This window comes from Gymnoscopelus microlampas (genome assembly GCF_963454915.1).
Source record: "Gymnoscopelus microlampas genome assembly, chromosome: 17".
Taxonomy (NCBI): domain Eukaryota; kingdom Metazoa; phylum Chordata; class Actinopteri; order Myctophiformes; family Myctophidae; genus Gymnoscopelus; species Gymnoscopelus microlampas.
The window spans coordinates 37943359-37964659 of NC_139954.1; the positions used below are offsets into that span (position 1 = coordinate 37943359).

General features: G+C 44.5%; 1 protein-coding gene across 2 annotated transcripts in view; it reads left to right on the plus strand.

The window, feature by feature from the left end:
* LOC311064503 (E3 ubiquitin-protein ligase SH3RF3-like) overlaps positions 1-17120 on the plus strand; it is a 143875-nt gene extending 126755 nt beyond the window's left edge. For both annotated transcript variants that reach the window (XM_084084347.1, XM_084084348.1), the window contains exons 8-10: positions 712-1013; positions 9368-9726; positions 15526-17120. In XM_084084347.1, coding sequence (XP_083940473.1) covers positions 712-1013; positions 9368-9726; positions 15526-15694 — 830 coding nt within the window. In that variant the 3' untranslated portion in view covers positions 15695-17120. The remainder of the gene's footprint in view (positions 1-711; positions 1014-9367; positions 9727-15525) is intronic.
* The last annotated feature ends 4181 nt before the right edge of the window (positions 17121-21301 follow it).

The following is a 21301-nucleotide window of genomic DNA, read 5'->3' on the forward strand; positions in this document are numbered from 1 at the left end:
ACACACACACACACACACACACACACACACACACACACACACACACACACACACACACACACACACACACACACACACACACACACACACACACACACACACACACACACACAGCTGGTCTCCATTACAGACTAGTAGAGTATGAGTGCAGTAGTTCTGCTAGTTGGACTGTTTAGTCACATGACCAAAATGCCTACTTACAAATTGGTGTGCGTGCGTGTGCGTGTGTGTTGCACTGTCACTGTGCCCAAACAGGTGGCTGCGAACCCTGACATGGAGTGTGTGTGTGTGTGTGTGTGTGTGTGTGTGTGTGTGTGTGTGTGTGTGTGTGTGTGTGTGTGTGTGTGTGTGTGTGTGTGTGTGTGTGTGTGTGTGTGTGTGTGTGCTTGCGTATCGTACCGTACTTGCGGGGGCCAAATGTCCACACAAGTATGGTAGAATTTGAGAAATAAACATTATGAGGACAATTCTGGAATTATGCCTGATTTATGTTCGGTGTCCTACACCGAAACTAGCCGATCTACAAGCTCACAAAGCGTCGCAGCATGACTCTTTGTGAGCTTGTAGATCGGCTATTTTCGGCTTTAGGGTTAAGGCTACAAATTCAAATTCAAACAATATTCATTGTCCTAAAATGTTGATGTTGTCACCAGTATAGTTGTACAAACATGTGTGTGTGTGTGTGTGTGTGTGTGTGTCCGTCTCCACCAGTCCACAGCCCCCCCGCCGGCAGCCCGGAGCGTCCCACCGTGGCCGTCTCGCCGCTGCGACCCCAGAGCTGCTCCTCCCCCTCGCGCTCCCCCGGCCAATCGGGCCGCCCGCTCTCCATGGTGTGCCCGGGCTCCTCCTCCCTGGGGCCCTCGCCGCTCTCGTCGCCCGCCTCGCGGCCCCTCCTCACCCTCGCCTCCCCCCTCTCCTGCCTCACCCCGCCCAACACCTCGGCGGCGCTGCTCAACGGGGAGACCTCCCACCCGCCGTCGCCCGGCCCCTCCCAGTGCGCCCCCAAAGAGAAGGTGAGTGGCGGATTCTGTATACACGAATCCACAGACGCGCTGCCTGTAGGCAGCCATAGCTGCGGTGTCAACGCTCCTACACCGCGACACTGCAGAAATGGCCGCCTACAGGCAGCTACAGGCAGCGCGTCTGTGGATTCGTCTTTACACAAACAAACACTTTCTATGAAACCCACTACAATGCATTATAAACATTTTTATTATGCATTACAGTATGCTTACAGCACTGTATTATTATCATAAGCACTCGTAAATACTATATAGATAGAACAATAATCATAATATATTATAAAGCATTTTATAATGACTTATGAGGTCAAGTATAAATGCAATAATACTACTTTTAACACTATAATTCAAATTATATAAGCACTCATAATGATTTTATAGCATTACTCATAACACATTAAAGCAGTTAAGTGAAAAGAAAGTAGCATTAAATCTATGCAAGAACAACCACTTATGGTGACTTAATCACGCTATAATTCAAACAGTGGTAATATTGCAATAATAAATGATTATTTATTACAACTACACTGATCCATGCAAAATGGTAATGCTTCGTAATGATTATTCTCATGAAGTATTTATGAATATTTATGAGTGCTTATAACCATAACTATACAGTGTTATAAGCAGATTATAATGCATCATTAAAGTGTGTCTATATTGCATCATAGACACAGGCTTTATAGAAAGTGTTACCAAAAGTTGTTCCTTACTTTTAAACTGTGTGTGTTTTTGTGTTTAGTTTGCAGTGGAAAGTAACTGTAGAAAGTGAGGAGATTAATGGGGGCTGCTCTGACGAAATGCACAACTATGTGGAAGTTATGTGTCTCAGGAGGGATGTGAAAGGAAAGGTCTCATCTGATGCATTTTTAATGAGGCTGCATGGATTTGGCCGCGGACCCGTGTGACACGCGAATGAGACCGTCCAGAATCCATAGATTTCTCTGTGTTGCGTCTGCCAAGATGGTTGAAATGCCATCTAGATTTCACACCCCAGTGTCTGTGGGCGTGTGCTTCGGCCGTGCGCGACGCGTGTGTTTATGTGTGTGTGTGTGTGTGTGTGTGTGTGTGTGTGTGTGTGTGTGTGTGTGTGTGTGTGTGTGTGTGTGTGTGTGCAAGCCAGCCAACTTGTGTATTCCAAAGGCCACTGTATAAACTGTCATGCACGCAGAGACAGCTGCACCTTATAATCCTCCACTAGTAGGGGCTGTTAGTGCCACGATACTTCACTTTGTGATACAAGCGCCAAATTTTCCACAAAGTTTCTTCTGGACCTACTTTTTCACAAAAGCCCGTTAGCCACCCAAAAAAACCCAATATGGCTGCCATTTTCCAAAATGGCTGCCGGCGAAAGACATGCTATGTGGTTTTTGACCTGGATTGTGATTGGATTATCCAATTTTGATTATTTTGGCATCAGGATATAGTTTTGACTCCCCCCCACCCCCTCCCCCCGTTAGCCATGCAAAAAAATATATATATGACTGCCATTTTCCCAAATAGCTGCCGGCGAAAGACATTTTATGTGGTTTTTGACCTGGATTGTGATTGGATAATCCAAGGTTTTCTGAGGGTGTACTGTAAAAAGGTTGCGCAGAATGCGCACCACTGAGCTAAGGGACTAACGGGACACAGGTGGAGAAATAAAACTAATCACAAGGTAATGAGACAAGACAGGAAACGTTACAACAAAATAAAACGAACACAACAGTAAAGTAAAAACTAAGTAACCGCTTAAAACAGGACAAACGAACATATTACAAAACAGTACTGTACTGTTATTGTACAGCACTGTACTTTACTCTACTGTTCTGTTATTGTACAGCACAGTACTGTACTGTTTTGCTATTGTACAGCACAGTACTGTACTGTGCTGTACTGTATTGTTATTGAACAGCACTGTACTGTACTGTACTGTATTGTATTGTTGTTGGTTACCAGTTCACGATTTAGTGAAGAATTTAGGCCCTAAAAAATCCATTGGCATCCTTTTCTTTCACACTTTCACTGGATGTGATGTCGTGTCAACCTTTCGTGGGAAAAGGCAAAAAGACAGCATGGCAAACCCGGCAAGTGTGGCCTGAAGTGTCTCATGTCTTCCAGAAGCTCAGTCAATATCCACCAGTAACAGTGCATGAAAAGAACAGCGCTGGTGATGGGGTTGATGATGCAAGATTGTACCTGTTTGCATGGAAGCAGAGGTCCTATGATGAGGGCATCTCTATCATGTGAAGCATGCCACTTATCAAGTTGCCCCTGTCTGAAGCCAGGTAACTGTATGTCAAATGTCATACAGAGAGCCCTGCCAGCTGGGGATGGCGAGCAGAAGATGACATTTGGCAAGTAGCGTGGATGACACTCTACCAATTGCCCAGATCTGTGAACAACTGACAAAAGCCGGTGCAAGACTTAACGTCGTGGTAGATGCAAGTGCTACCGCTTTGGCGTTCAGTGCACACAGCTGAGTGCCTGCAAATGTGACGATTACAACAATTTGTGATCCAGACATGGGGGGGGGGGGGGGGCTCATATGTTGATACCAAAATAATCAAAATCCAATCACAATCCAGGTCAAAATACACATAAAATGTCTTTCCCCAGCAGCCATTTTGGAAAAAGGTAGCCATATTGTTTTCTTTTGCGTGGCTAACGGGGGGAGGGGGCGGGGGGGAGTCAAAACTATATTCTGATGCCAAAATAATCAAAATTGGATAATCCAATCACAATCCAGGTCAAAATACACATAAAATGCCTTTTGCCTGAAGCCATTTTGGAAAATGGCAGCCAAATTGTTTTTTTTTCGCGTAGCTAACGGGGGAGGGGGCGGGGGGAGTCCAAACTATATGTTAATACCAAAATAATCTAAATCCAATCACAATCCAGGTCAAAATACACATAAAATGTCTTTCGCCAGCAGCCATTTTGGAAAATGGCAGCCATATTGTTTTTTTTTGCGTGGCTAACGGGCTTTTCTGCAAAAGTAGGTCCTAGGCATTGTTCATGCCAAATTTGGCGCTTGTATCACAAAGTGAACTATTGTAACATAAAAATGGACTTAGTGGCCTGCACTACACGTTCGTTTATCCGTTTTGTGACTCTGAGAGTGTTACAAACCTAACTATCTCTCAGAGTTAAATTCACGCTCTGGATTTGTGGTATACCAGTAGTGTGGTACAAACACACACATAACCCAGTTTGTGTGTGTGTGTGTGTGTGTGTGTGTGTGTGTGTGTGTGTGTGTGTGTGTGTGTGTGTGTGTGTGTGTGTGTGTGTGTGTGTGTGTGTGTGTGTGTGTGTGTGTGTGTGTGTGTGTGTGTGTGTGTGTGTGTGTGTGTGTGTGTGTGTGTGTGTGTGTGTGTGTGTGTTGTCGTCGTCGTCGTCGTCGTCAGATCAGCCTGTATCTCTCTCTGTCTGTACGTTAGAATCAGTGGAGGGCTGACAGTGATGGATGGCTTGGCTGGCAACTGTCTCAACTCTATTTCGTCAATGTCGGGTGAAAACCTCATATGTCCAAAACTGTTACTTTTCAGGAAAAAAAAAGAAAAAAAAGCTAAAGTAGCAGATCTACAAGCTCAAACCGCATTGCTTCGCGCCGTGTTTCGAGCCGCGTTTCGAGCTTGTGGATCTGCTACTTTTGATGCTTTTGTGTGACGCTGTAGTGTGATCAAGTTAATTTATGAAAAAAAACACACTAAGTTAGAATATGGAGATAAGAGGTTTCTGCCCGACAGTGACAATTTGTTTCACCGCTGGCTCCACTGGCTGCTCCAGCTAATCTAACTACATGGCTCGGCTGACAAAGACTTCATTGACTATGAAACAGAAGACGACGAAGGCTCCGTCACCACCGTCCCATTAGCAACTGCAGCTTCCCAAGAGCTATTTTTAAACAGCCGGGGTGTACGAGAAAACCTTCACACACTTAGCCCCCGTTAACCTACTTAATCCAACAGTGTTTAGGATATAGACTCACAAGTCATGCTCTTCCCTCGGCTATAGAGCCCGAGGAGGTTAAAACTGGGTGGAAGCAATTAAAGAGTGAAAGAAAAGAACGTGCATTGCAGAACCAATCAGTGACTAGGGCGGTCCTTCATATTGGGGCAGTGACATGATTGATTGCACGCTGGGCAAGACCTTGCTGGTTGAATGTCTAAACAGAAGTACCGGAATTAAACAAGGAAATGACGTTGCCGCTTTACAAATCTGTTTACATTCTCTGTGAATGACACGAGTATTGTGATTGGTCGAAAAAGATAATTTCCGGGGGAAATACGTACGACGGAAGTCCAGCCCCTATAGACACTCTCTGCTTTAGGTCGTGACCAGGCTTTTGTCTTTGCAGATGAGTAAGGCTGGGAACAAGGCTAGATTGATTGTAGCCGTACGTTTGTTTAGCGGCCGTTCTCTCCGCCGTTCTAGCAACTCGATAGATACCTTTATTGATCCCTCGGTGGAAACTCAGGTGCCAGTGACAGCACAACAGTAAAAGTTACAGATACAGGGCATAGAGTACAGTATACAGGTACAGAAGAGTAACATCACAAGAAAGACACCCTCAAATAAAATATTCATAAAAGTATACAGACGTACTGTATACACCCTATACAATTATCCTGTCTGGTGCAGAACAATTTGACATCGTCAAAAAATATGAAGTATACAGATGTATACGCGCAGGGGTGTCAAACTCGTTTCGGGGTGAGGGCCACATTACACGGAAGGTGACTTGATGAGGGCCACAACCAGTTGAGCGGACTTGCATGTGTGCATTCACTTATACAGCTGTCACTTGGCTTAGTTTTTCAGCCTGTTGTTTCAGTCACTGCTATAACTACAGTATATCACTTTACAAATTGTGTTTATTATCAAGAAGAATAGCTACTTTAATTATTGGCTTTCATTATTGGTTATAGGCTATAGGTATTAGGGCTTATAGTATAGTGGATGTTACAAATGGACACACACCACAAAGTTAAGCAATAGTTATAACACCAGCACAAACCACACCTTGGATCTAGAAGTCCCCAGATGTATCGTTAGGCGGAGATCTCCGTTTGTCTGGCATCGCAAGACTATGTTTAGGAAGAGTTACAAAAGGAGGAAAAACAAATAACACTCAAAAACAAGCAAACAAAGGAAAGCCTAGAGATCCGATCCCAGATGGTATAATGTGCCAGAGTGGTGAAAATCCAGTTCTTTGAAGACGCAGTGTATTGCATTTTAGTTCGTTTTGTCTGGCAAAAACAAATAGTTGTTTGGCAGATGCATTGTTAACCCTACTTCAGATCAAAAGTACCAAAGCGACAAATCATTTTAAGCCTGATTCACACTTCCGCAAGGCGTTTTGGGCTTTTCGACCTGCTATTTTCGGCCCACAACACAGCATATAAGCATTAGACCGTAGGGTTCCTTGGGGGGGTTCTAAATAGACACTTACAGGTCTGTAACTTTGGGACAGTGCTTGAGGTAGTCTCGGCCTCTCGGGGCCTGGACTGCTTCAACAGAACAGGATTTGAAGGTCCGGAGGGCAGGAATGCCCTGCATGGGATGAGAAGAGTGTGGAAATCTGACATGGGAGAAGACCTCAAGAGGCGGCTGTTCGTACTGTAGCTACAGTGGAGTCAGTGCTGCTGTATGGGGACGCATGCAGGGGTGGGCTGCCGGTGGAGGCTAGTGGAGCTCAGCTCCACTAGCTTTGAAGCTGCACGCACGCGCCCCACACCCGCGAGAGAGCCGTCAACGCGCCGTTAACACCTAGAACAATAGCCCTCTACCTGGCTGCTTTGCATAACACTGCAGAGTGCGAAAGGGGATTCAGCCAGATGAATTTAATCATCACCCCAATCCGTACAAAGTTACTGGTTAAACGGGTAAGAGCCTCGATGTTCATCAAGTTACATTGGCCACCTATAGATGACTGGGACCCTACAGATTATGTGATAACTTGGCTGAGATCCCATGCTTAGTTGAGGACCCAAGAGCGAGAGCTGCACCAGACACTAACAAGGTTATCCCTGTCCGTTGTTGGAAGTTCTTATGACTGTTCATATGATTGTTTTAAAACCACAGTTTTGAAAGCAATGTAAGTGATGTTGTAATCTTCTATCTTTTTTTGATAAGGTAATTCAAGTAAAGACAAGTTGTCTGATTATTTTAAGTAGCCTACTTATGTGTGGGTGAGTCTAAAGGGCTTTTATATAAAACTAGCACTGAGCTGAGCGGCTATGTGCACATGCGTGTGTGTGCATGTGACATCATTAAAATAGAGCTCCACTAGCTCAGCACATCCCATTGGGGAGACATGGACACTCGCAGCACAGCAGGAAAGTGCCCTGGATGGCGTCTACACAAGAATGCTACGAATAGCACTAGGTGTCACATGGGAGGACCACATCAGAAACGTGGACCTCCACGGGGACCTATACCACGGGTCACAGACAAGGTCAGAGAGAGAGAGAGAAGGATGAGGCTGGCTGGGCGCTGCGTCAGGCACCCGGAACTGGTAGAAAAGCAAACGGACACTGTGGGAGCTAACCCAGCGGAGCTAACAACACCGCAGAGCCCAAGACCCTGTTGCCGGGCAGGAGGGTGTGGAGCGGCAACAATTCAGGAGTCCCGCGAGTTGGTGGTTCTCAAACGTTTTCATGTCAAGGACCCCCAACTTGACACTTATCAGCCTGCGGACCCCCATTTGAAAAGATATGCCACGGACCCCCATAAGAGAAGATTTGTACAGCTCTAGCAGTGATTCTCAACCATTTTAATTTCAAGGACCCCCAGTTTGACATGCATTAGGCTACGGACCCCCATTTAATGGAATTTCTATCGCTGAGACCCCAATTTTTTTATTGTAAAATCAATGTTAATTGATTTTTGAGAGTGTACAAATGTAACCAAATGGACCCGTTACAGACCCATAAATGTCCATGTGGTTCCTAAATATCCATCATTTAGCTGGGGACCCCCTGGAACCCCCTCAAGGACCCCTGGGGGTCCCCGGACCCCACTTTGAGAACCAATGGGCTAGACGGCACTCTCGCATCGCATCACCGTTTGTATACTCCCAGTCGTTACGGGGTCCGTGAAGTGTCGAACCACTGCCTTAGGCTAACGTGCGCTCACTGCACTGTCACGCTCCCTGACACTTTGCCTGGGGGACTGGGGGAGCTCCATCAGCTCGCTCACACCGTGACGCACAGCGTGTGGGACATACTGAGTTGTTTCTCGATGACTCTGTCCTCTTCAGAGCTCCACGGCCAGCAGTTTGACTGGCCTAAGCGGCTCTCTGTGTTTAGACAGGTGGGCTTTAACTGAGCGTCGTTTGTGGCGTGGGTGTATAGGTGGGTGTTGTAATTGGGTGTTGGAGAGGTTGGGTGAAGAGAGGTGGGGGGGTTGTGTTGCACTTGCTTGTGGATGTGAGAGTATGAGAGAGAGTGAAAACGTGTGTGTGTGTGTGTGTGTGTGTGTGTGTGTGTGTGTATGTGTGCGTGCAATGTGTTTAATCGTGTTGTCAGCCAGACACCTCTTTGGTGCATGCTGATAATTGCCTCTGACTCCACCCCTCACCTTCTACCAACTTGCGCATGCACACACACACACACACACACACACACACACACACACACACACACACACACACACACACACACACACACACACACACACACACACACACACACACACACACACACACACACACACACACACACACACGGAACACGCACGACTGCCTCACAAACCTCCACACCAATGATACAAAATAGCACAAGCTCTAAAGACCTGGAACAGAGCGAGAGACATGCACAGAACAGATAATAAAACGCCTTGTAATTAAACTCTGGGCGTATACTCCCCTCTAGTGGCTGATTGTGGAGAACTACACTGTCCAGCCCCTTTAACCTACCTGCTGCTATAGTCTCCCTGCAGCCACAGGCTTATCTCTGGACCTCATCGGCTCACATTCAGCTTACTATTCAGCCATTGGCCCTCATTTATCAGCCAGACATGCATGCATGCAGGCAAGCATGTGCGCACACACATCACGCACGCACGCACGCGCACGCACACACACACACACACACACACACACACACACACACACACACACACACACACACACACACGTGCTTACAGCCATACAGACACTCTCAGTTAGGGGACAGATTAAGCCTTCCAAATGAAAGACAACAGAAAGTGATTATTCTCTCTTATCTTTGCCTCCTTCTCCGCCCCCCTCCCCCCTCTCTCTCTCTCTCTCTCTCTCTCTCTCTCCCTCTCCCTCTCCCTCTCTCTCTCTCTCTCTCTCTCTCTCTCTCTCTCTCTCTCTCTCTCTCTCTGTGGTGCAGAAAGAGAAGAAGGCGGGCGGTCTGCTGAAGCTCCTGTCGGGCGCCGCCGCCAAGAAAAAGTCCCGGTCGCCCCCGTCGTCGCCCCCGACCCACGAGTCCCGAGCGGCGGACCCCAAGCACCACCCGCACCACCACCACCACCACCACGCTCGCTCCGGCTCCTGCCCCCTGGTGGAGGCTCAGGGGCGGGCGGGCTCCTGTCCCATCGAGGGCGACATGGCGGGCGCCGTGGGCCTGGAGCCCCTGCACAGGAAGTCGGGCTCGCTGGACACCAACTTCCCCCTGTCGCCGCCCGCCACGCGCCCCTGCAACGCACTGCTGGCCCTGCGGCCCGAGACCAAGCCCCTGTCCAGGGAGAGGTGGGTTGGAGGGGGCGGACGGATGCCGAGGGATAGTTCACCCCCAAAATTACTTTTTATCTATCGATTAGTCACCGCATGGAGACTTCAATTCATGGATTTCTTTTTTTTTTGTCGCATTCCGAAGCCAATAATTTGATGACTTTTTTGGGTGAACTATCCCTTTAACCACTTCAACCCTCTATATCAGTGGTTCTAAATTTTTTTCGTGCCAATGACCCCCAAATTGATATGTATAAGGCCACGGACCCCCATCTGAAAAGGTTTTGTGCCATGGACCCCCAAAAGATTTGTAAAAAGAAGAAAATATTCAAGAGAAAATATTCTATAGTTTTTCAAAGAAAATTCTAAAATAGCAGATGTACAAGCTCTCAGCGCGGCGTTAAAACGGACATGAGTTTCAACTGTACTCTTTTTTTTTTCACTCTACACCAAATCTCGTCACCAAAAATAGCAGATATATAAGCTCACAACGCGACACAACATGACGCATCGTGTGAGCTTGAAGATCTGCTATCTTTTGGCTAATGTTCCTCCCAGAATAGGGATGCTGGGGTTCAAGAGGTTAACCACTTAAACCATATACTTAGTTGACCGGATTCCCAAGAAACCTCCTGTTTTCGCTCTACGCTAAAATATCTTCACTGAAGATAGCCGCTCTACAAGATGTTGTCATCTTGTAGATCTGCTGCTTTTGCCGAATGGGGGCGGGCGTAGCCTAGTGGGTAGAGAGGCGGTCTGGTTCTCAGAAGGTCACCGGTTTGCCTCCGTACGTGACAAAGTGTCCCTGAGCAGGACACTATAACCATCTAACAGCGACGGCCCGAGTGCTCATCATGACTATCTGAGCAGCCATCAGCAGGGTGAGGCTGAAACTGTGGGACTTCTCTCTGTAGAGAAGATCTATGAAAATAAAGAAAGGAATAGGGACGCTAGGGCTCATGTGGTTAAAAGATAAGCTGTGTCGCGCATTGTACGCCATCTGTGATTATCTGTTCTGCCTATTGTGTAAGTATGCGTGTGTGTGTGTGTGTGTGTGTGTGTGTGTGTGTGTGTGTGTGTGTGTGTGTGTGTGTGTGTGTGTGTGTGTGTGTGTGTGTGTGTGTGCGTGCGTCCGGCCACGCTTTCTCAGAGTTAATAGAGCTCTACACAATAGGCAATGAGCCAAAGCGATGCTTTAGGGAGCCTGTCCTTCATTGCTGACCAAGAACATCACTTTATATAGCTGGAAATGATATATAGATCGGCCTTTTATCTCAGTGAGAGGCTGCTATGACAGACACACACACACACACACACACACACACACACACAGTATCAGTATCTAATGCTTTGTGCCGCCGGGCTTGAGGACCCAAGGTCTGCTCCCTGTAATTACGCACACACACACACACACACACACACACACTAGTCACGTCCCTCAGAGATCAATAAACACACGCATGCACATAATAGACACACACATACCGTGCAAACTTGCGAGACGTAATTAGTGTGTGTGTGTGTGTGTGTGTGTGTGTGTGTGTGTGTGTGTGTGTGTGTGTGTGTGTGTGTGTGTGTGTGTGTGTGTGTGTGTGTGTGTGTGTGTGTGTGTGTGTGTGTGTGTGTGTGTGTGTGTGTGTGTGTGTGTGTGTGAGTGAGTGTGAGAGAGGTGAATATCTTGGAGAGGTAGCAGTTAACAATAGAGAGTTGGCCAGGGAGGAGAGTGAACCAGGAGATCTGTTTATCACAACTAACCATGGATACTCCTCCATCTTCTATGAGAGAAAGAGAGAGGGAGGGAGGGAGAGAGAAAAGGGGAGAGATTGGGATGGCACAAGAGATGGAGAGAATAAGAAAGAGAGAGAAAAAGAAGATTGTGTGTAAACCTTTCATGTTTTCAGTTTTCACTAGAGCTTGTTTTCTCTTTTAACCACTTCAAGCCTATAGACTTAGTTGACCGGAGTACCTCAGAGGTCTATACTCTAAGTCCATTAGTATTTCACACTACATCAAATCTCCTCGCCATAAACAGCCGATCTACAAGACACGTTGTGAGCTTGTGGATCGACTATTTAGGGGGCGACACCGCCGTACGACGCAATATAAAATAGGGCTTAAATGGTTAACACCCTGTGTTAGTAAATATGACCTTGCGGCCCCCAGTTAGCTTAAATGTCACACTCATTTACATTTCTTTGATCATCTGTCTACACGCAAGTCCATGCAAATGTCAGGCCCAAGAATAAAGGAAGATTGCCACTCGCAAACTTTTGAATTCCGCTGAGCTGTGAGGAAGGGACGCATGTCAGCCCTGACTGATTGAAATCCATTCAAAACTGGTGACAATTTAAATCGATTTGATAAAAAATGTATCGCGATGCAAACAGCAGGGGAAAAAAATAAGAAAATACAGGATCTTTGTAAGAGAATTGATTAACCCATTAAGACCTGGAACTGTGTCATTTTTAGATTTGAGCTAATAAAGCATTATTTTACACTTTGGGCTATTCAAAAATAGCAGATATACAAGCTCATAGCGCGGCACCGAGTGCCGCGCTACGAGCTTGTAGATCTGCTATTTTTGAAAAATCGTGAAAATGTGTGCAAATCTTTGAAATATATATATATTTTTAAAGCGAACATTTTTAACTCAAATCTTTGCTTCTGGGGGGTCCCTGGAACAAAATATTTTGATGGGGGTCCGCGGCCAAATACATATAATTTTGGGGTCCTTGACATGAAAAAGATTGAGCACCACTGATATAGAAACAAACGTTTTTCAGAAAACTGTTGAGATTTAGGAGACATGTAGAATCGGCTTCAGGTCTTAAAGGGTTAAAACAAATAGTATTCAGTCATTTGCTACTGTACTGAAAAGAGGATAAGAGAAAACACAGTATTGTAAAATGTTTCGGTCATTTGTCTGGAAACTCATTTTGTGTTTAAAAAATCGTGAAAAGTCGTATCGTGGACCTAGTATTGTGATTTGAATCATATCGTGAGTTGAGTGAATCGTGACATGCCTAGCCACTTGTCATCACGGAATATACGCATCTGGCACTTGGAATATATCTTCGGGTATAAACCTCATATGTCCAAAACTGTTACTTATCAGGATTCAAATTGAAAAATTGCACAAGTAGCAGGTCTGCAAGATTGCAGACTTTTGATGCTATTGTGTGACGCTGTAGTATGATCAGTGGTGGGAAAAGTACTCAAATGTTTTACTTAAGTAAAAGTATCAATACTGCATTGCAGAAGTACTCTGTTACAATTAAAAGTCCGGAATTCAAAATTGACTTGAGTAATAGTACAAAAGTATTGGCATCAAAATGTACTTAAAGTACCAAAAGTAAAATTACTAAAATGTTTGAATATAGCAGATGTACAAGCTCACAATGCGACACGTTGTGAGCTTGTAGATCGGCTATTTTTAAATAGCCTAGGTGTAAAATAGGGCTAAAGTGGTTAATGTATGTTTTATAATGTAATAATTTATAGCTGCAAAGTAACTATTAACTAAAGTTTTCAAATAATTGTAGCGGAGTAAAAGTACAATATTTGCCTCTGAGATGTAGTGGAGTAGAAGTAAAAGTATTGGAAATTGACCTCAAAATTGTACTTAAGGACAGTACTTAAGTAAATGTACTTAGTTTCTTTCCATCACTGGCCCCGACAGCAACGATATGTCTGGCCTCTGTTTTGTTCTGTTATTTCTACTGTCAAATTCGTCGACTCATGCTCTCATTCTGGGAGAGCCAAACACACATACATCAATTTCATGCTGTCTTTTGTCAAGTGAAGGGAACAAAATGAAACATCTGCGGATGGATGTGTCTCCAGCCGGGACCAAGAGCCTTGTTGGAGTTGTGTTTACTCATATCATTGAGTGATGTATGCTCTTTCATGCTATCATCCTGTCCGTGGGTTATAGCAGTATTTCCTGGAGAAACATTTCTTGGCAGGGTGGGAATTAAGGCCTGTGAAGCAGCATTTAGACCATGTGGTTCTCAAACTTTTTCATGTCAAGGACCCCCAAAATGATATGTATTTGGCCGCGGACTCCCATCTCAAAATATGTTGTTCCAGGGACCGCCAGAAGCAAAGATTTACAAATGTTCGCTTAAAAAATATATATTCAAAGGTTTGCACAAATGCTCAGCCAAAGTATAAAAGGTTAAAGTGGTAAAAAGTATTGTGATGCTATATTAACACATTTTGCCCCTTTGAGAACCACTGATTTAGACCATGTGGCACTAGAACTCTCGGTTCAAGCCGAGGCTAATGAAATTCCTCTGGAGGGGGGGTTGGCAGCTTGTCTAGACAGCATGCAACTATAACAAGGTAAACAGCGGTAGCTGCATCAAGGGTTATGATTCGGGTTTAGATTTAGAATGTGTATCCAGCAAAAACGTTACTCTTGAGTGTTAAGAGTTAAGAGTTAGCAGTTTAGTGACAGTTTGAAAGTTTTACTGCAGTGTTATTGATGTATATATATATTGATGTCGCAAAAATGATATGCATTATGCATTATGCAATCCACTTCTATAGCAGCAATACACAGGAACTATTTTGTCTCTCTGTTTCAATGCCCAAGTAGTTGGTTGTCTTTGGTCTTACATGAATGCACACATCAAAGAAAATAGTATATATATATACACAACAATGAACAAACATTTTGCAACTTTCCACAGAAGAAAGAGTAAAATATCAATATGTTGGCCAACTAAGATCAATGCCTCACTCACAGAACTGTCAAACCAATTAGAAGGAGCGGTCTTGGGTACATGGTTGATAGGAAAAAGTTTTCAACAAGACTTTTTCTCAACTGTAATCAACTAACATGTGTCTTCATCACAGTTTTGCTTTACGGCAGTGTCACATGAAAATAGCTGATCTGCAAGCTCACAAGTGTCTCATTGCAAGGCGTTGTGAGCTTGTACAGCTGCTATTTTAGAAACATTTAGAAATAGTTTGTGAAAATAAATGTTTTTCTCCTATAATAACATGCCCATAATAGAGAGATGCTAGGTTGAAAGTTATCTGATGAAGACACTTGTCGAAACATTGGTTGATTGCACTTATTACAACTTTCTTTTTTTTTCTTTTTCACTCTTAGCCTTGAGAAAAAGCATATAATAATTGAATAAAGTAGCTGTTGCACTAAAAGGAAATAGCATTTACATTTCATGTGTTGATAGTTCACTTCATGCCGTGCTGTGAGCTTGCACATCTGATATTTTTTAACAGTTTTGAAAAAATCTTGAAAGTGTGAGAACTACTGAATTAGATAGCATTTGTAGAATCGGCCTCAGGTTAATATTAAGACCTGAAACTGTGTCATTTTTAGATTTGAGCTAAAAAGCATTATTTTACACTCTGGGCTATTCAAAAATAGCAGATATACAAGCTCATAGCGCGGCACCGAGTGCCGCGCTACGAGCTTGTAGATCTGCTATTTTTGAAAAATCGTGAAAATGTGTGCAAATCTTTGAATATATATACATATTTAAAGCGAATATGTTTAACTCAAATCTTTGCTTCTGGGGGGTCCCTGGAACAAAATATTTTGATGGGGGTCCGCGGCCAAATACATATAATTTTGGGGGTCCTTGACATGAAAAAGATTGAGCACCACTGATATAGAAACATACATTTTTCAGAAAACTGTTGGGATTTAGGAGACATGTGGAATCGGCTTCAGGTCTCAATGGGTTAAAATAACTAACAAAAAAAAACATAGTAATGTCATGAATCATGATTGATGTTGTTATCTCTCTCTCTCTCTCTCTCTCTCTCTCTCTCTCTCTGGGCCAGGTATCGTGCGGTGGTGCCCTACCCCCCTCAGAGCGAGGCAGAGATCGAGCTGCGGGAGGGCGACGTGGTGTTTGTGCATAAGAAGAGAGAGGACGGCTGGTACAAGGGTACCTTGCAGAGGACTGGACGCACAGGCCTCTTCCCCGGCAGCTTTGTAGAGAGCTTCTGAACTGGACGAGTGGACCAACATACGCGCGCACATGGACACATGCACTCTTTCACACGCACACACGCATGCACGCACGCACACACACACACACACACACATGCACACTCTCTCTCTCTCCCTCTTACGGTCATACACACATGTACACATACATACTTGTGCACACCAGTGGTGGACAGTATCGAAGTACATTTACTTGAGTACTGTATTTGAGTACACGTTTTTGAGTATCTGTACTTGATACTTGAGTATTTGTTTAGTTTTTTTGGAAGCTGATGACTTTCACACATTTCACACAAGACAAATATTGTACTTTTGACTCCAAGACATTTCTAGGAAGGGACCCCCCGGGAACCCAAAATATGTTAACCACTTAAGCCCTGTTTCAGAAATACTGAAAATAGCAGATCTACAATCTCTCAACGCTTCAAAGCGGTTGAAGATTTTTTTATTTACTTTTTTTTAACGTTTTTAATGTATTTATTTCAATACAGCAATGCATTGATATTGAAAAGAAAATGTACTTTGTAATTTGTACTTTTGAATACTATTTTTTAAAAGCAAGTACTACCAGTGCTTTAACTCAAGTTCGAATTTGACTGAGCAACTTGCACTTGTAGGAGTATCTTATACTTCGACTCAAGTACTGGGCTTGAGCACTTGTTTTGTCCACCACTGGTGCACACAGAACTGTTCCTACAGCATACACACACACACACACACACACACACAATAAACACCAAGCCAGACCCGGCTTCAACCAGCCCAAGCACACCGGGAGCGTGCCAGCTTTTCCAGTCAGGCACTCCACAGGACCGCCGTGGAATGGGGGCCTTCGTCCAGGTCATCGCAAAGACCTTTGAACCTTGACATTATTGGTCACTGAAGAGCACAGACAGACGACGACCAGGAAGGCCCTGTCGCCCACTTCTCTACCCCAGTGGTCCTCGAACATGTTCATGTCAAGGACCCCCACATTGAAATATATTAGGCCGTTTTCAAGATGTTAAAAAGATTCAGAAGCAGACAATCTACAAGCTCACAAGGCGTTGCGATGCGACACTTTGTGAGCCTGTAGATCGGCTAAATTTTAAGTATTTTAAGTATAAAATAAGAAAAACGCATTAACTTAACGTAAGGATAACTTACTTATTTCGCTTGGGGTCCACTGGAATGACTTCAAGGACCCCTGGGGGGCCCCTGAACCCCACTTTGAGAACCACTGCTCTACCCCTCATAGTGCCATTAAGACGCTCAGACATTTAGCAAATGTTGCTGGGTAAATTAGACCAGTGGTTGTCAAACCTTTTAATTTCAAGTGAATTTAAAAGTGATTTTCTAAATTTGAAGATTACTTTTTTTTAGAAAGAAAATCTTAATTCGAAAGTGGCAATGTGATTGTTTGTAATTTCGTCTCTTGTCGGGTGGAAACCTCATACAGTATGTCCAAAACTGTTATTTTTCAGGATTCAAATTCAAAAGCATCAAAAGTAGCAGATCCACAAGCTCAAAACGCGCCGCTTCGCGTCGCGTTTTGAGCTTGTGGATCTGCTACTTTTGATGCTTTTGTGTGACGCTGTAGTATGATCAAGTAGGGCGTTCATTTACGAAAAAACACGAAAAGTTAAAATATGGAGATAAGAGGTCTCTGCCCGACAGAGACGATTTGCAGGTTGGGACCTGAAGGTTGACCATGAGATGTTCTGACGAGGTGTCAGAGACAGAAAACCAGAGCCCCTCCCGCATGGCACATTTTTGGGGTCCGATGCCATTCCCGATTTTGGAGAGTCCTACAGTAGACCACCGATTACCGATGTTTTGACCCGTGTTTTGTAAAGAGTGCAAAAATCTTGAAATGAATTTGATAAAACATTCAAAAAGTTTCTATTTGACGACATTTAACTTATCGTCTCTGTCGGGCAGAAACCTCTTATCTCCATATTTTAACTTTTTGTGTTTTTTCGTAAATCAATGCCCTACTTGATCATACTACAGTGTCACACAAAAAGTATCAAAGGTAGCAGATCGGCAAGCTTGAAACACGGCGCAAAGCGACTCGTTTTGAGCTTTTAGATCTGCCACTTTTGATACTTTTCAATTTGAATCATGAGAAGTAACAGTTTTGGACATATGAGGTTTTCACCCGACAGAGACGATATTACACTTCAATATATGAATTATACAATGAACAAGCAAGATAATAAACTTTATTTTATTGAAGCACTATTCAAACATTTTCAAAGAATAGCGGTCTACGTGCAAGCTCCCTAGTGGGCTTGTAGATCGGCTATTTTTGAAAAAATATGAAAGGTAAAAAATCGGGACACATATTCAGTGACACCGACGTCGTCAATAAAAGTCAAATAATGGCCGACATTTCGGCCAAAGAGATATATATCTGTCTGGCTCTACGGAGAATAACTTCCATAGAGGAGAATTGACTCATGTTGGTGAAGTGGTTTGTGTGACTTCACATTGAAGATGAAACATTCAGGTCCCAGAGCAGAACAAAGTTGAGAAGCAATGCTCTCTGGGAAATAACTTTGAGTTGTGGGACGGGGCCTGAGGGAATATATGTCACCACACAGCTGCCATCCTTTTGACAGCCTAAAGGCCCGATTCATGCCACGTCGCTTGACGGTGCCGCGTGTCGAAAATAGCCGACCTACAAGCTCACAACACACCGCATCCGCGGCGCGTTGTGAGCTTGTATGTCGGCATATTTTCGACGCGCGACACCGGCCGTCCGACGTAGCATAAATCAGGCCTACTTCCTCCGGTCTCCTCAACCTTTTGAGGAGTATTTTTGTACTGCTTCAGTGTGCGTCCGATCTGCTTTTTTGTGAATTTCTATACATACATGAATGTGGGTCGCGGTACGTCTAGTTGCGGAGCCAGCCACGGCCACCTCTGTCTCTATTTCTGCCCTGCTGGGGATAAAAGCACAGCAAAACGTATAGTGTGTATGTGTGGGCGTGCGTGCGTGGGTGCGTGTGTGTTTAGCTAGCTGGTGCACATTGACTTATTGGGCAAAAAGCTTTGCTTAAAGCAGCCAGTCTTTAAAGAGGTGAACATATTTTTTTCCTAATGGATATTGTGTGTGTGTGTGTGTGCGTGGGTGCGCGTGTGTGTGCGTGCGTGCGTGGGTGGGTGGGTGCGTGCGTGTGTGCGTGCGTGTGTTGTAATACCAGCCATCTGACAGCTATGGGATATAGCGATAGGCTGTTAGCGGTTTATCCTGAGCAAAGGAAAAACGGCAATTTCTCACCACTACATCACCTATTGTGAAAGCACAGGCCAGAACAAAGCACAAACAACTACTATTGGCCAAGAACAAAACCACAAAACCTCTATTGGATAAACTTACAGTAGGCAGGTGAAAGTCTGCACCATGTCCTCTTATCATTGGCTGGAGGAACCTACAGCATATGATCTTTCCAACTAGGTATCAGAAATAGATCATTAATGTTCCAATCCTCGGAGAGGTCAAGCACAAGGGGAGAGGGAGGCTTTTCTGGTCCCCAGGGGAGGGGTAATGCATTTTACAGCTTCACCCAGCAGATAGCTGCTGCTCAGATGGCCAGGACTTAAGTGTATTGCTCAAGGACACTTAGAGACGTACACTGTGTGCGAGCCGAGGGTCCAACCAGCAGGCTCTCTACCTATTCAGTTGCGGCCGCCCTAACGACACGGTTGAACATTCAGTATTTACATGGCGGCCATTTTCACTTCCCACCCCCTGAAGGTGACACATAAGAGCAAAATGACCACCGTGAAAATATGGTAAAATAGCACAGACCGGCAAAACGAAACGGCAAGGAAAAACCGGCGGCGACACAATTTAACAACCTGCAACTTGTGTCTGACAACAGGGAAATGCAATTCATTCCAGAGAGTGATTCTCCTTGACACGCCTTTCTCTCACTCGCTCCGTGCGCAGCGCCGTTGTCCTATCAAGGTTTTAGCAGCGTAATAAAAATGAGTTCTCGACCCCTCGCCAGAACTGTGAAGGACAGTAAACAAACTTTGCGAAATGGAAAACGCACTGTAAAATGTCTGGGTGTCAATTTTACTCGTAGACCGCACGAATGGAACCAAACGGACCTTACCTTACGGGTCCATTTGGTTCCATTTTATGCACTCTCAGAGTAAAATTAACACATACTGTGCACACGTCAGCAGAGAAACACATGCACAAGCGCACACATACACACACACACACACACACACACACACTGGGGAGTGTGCAGCGTGATCTCCGGTCATCTGTCGCTGGGCGGATACGGCAGCAGGCAGTGCATTGTGGGTAATCCTGCGTGTCTGGAGCGACAGATGAAACCAAAACTAAGTCTTGGCATTTAAGATTGATTTAAGATTTCCCACGAGGCCTCCCTCCTGGGCCATGGCTGGCACAGAGGACATGCTGTTAGCAAGGGTGTTAACCCATTAAGACCTGAGACGCCGATTCTTCAAACGCCTTCTAAATCAGTAGTTCTCACACAGAAATAGCAGATGTACAAGCTGGCAGCGCGGCACAAAGTGGCGCGCTGTGAGCTTGTATATCTGCTATTTTTGAATAGCCAACGCTAGTAACATCTAAAATGACACAGATGCTTTCCAGTTTTAATGGGTTAAGTGATATTTATTTGCTAAAAGATAAGGTCACTATGATTACTATCAGAATCTAGAGCTTTAACAACAAAACATATGTATTTTTTCCCACAAAAACACTTACATCCCACGGTCTCTCCGATAGGAGACTTAAAGGAGACTCTTTGAGTCTCCTACCGGATATATTAGCATCTTTCCGTCTGTCATCAAATCATTGGCTCAGGAATGCGACAAAAACTAAAAGATCTCCATGAATTCAATGCTTCATGGGGTGTGTAATTGATAGAAAATAAGTCATTTTTGGGGTGAACTACTCCTTTAAGTTATACAGAGGCCCTGATTTACACATATACACACTACTGCACACATGTTCCACTTAACAGATTCATCCATATACACAGACAAGTTCTATGAATACACTGTCAAATCCAGAGTGGCAATTAAAGCATACCTATTTGAATGAATACATGGTTATTTGAAACAAACTGTATGGTGTATATATAGTATGTTAGGGAAACCTACCGAAATGTAGCACTGCCTCGAACTCATAAGCACAGTATATCTCCCCTGGCCAAGCGGGGATTGCATTTTGAATGAGCGGTAGATTTTTGGTCTCAAACCCAGATATATATATATACCTGGTTCGAAACTCGGGTAGGACATCAAAATGATCGGATCGGAGCTTTAACGCTCAGGATTAAATGAACACTTTCACAGTTTGGACATACTCATGTCGACGACACGCATGCACGCTCACACACACACACACACACACACACACACACACACACGCATGCAATCAGTACCATGAGTGTTGACGTGGCAGAAAAGTGTCTATTTTCAGCCACTTTCTCTCCACGAGGAAGACAAAAACCAGCTGGTTATGGTTGTGAATACATTCTATTGACCTGACTGTGACTCGTTTGTCACGAAAAACCAGCATTCTTACAGCACAATACTGCATAAAATCCTAGGTGTGCGTATTCGCTGAACTTTCTC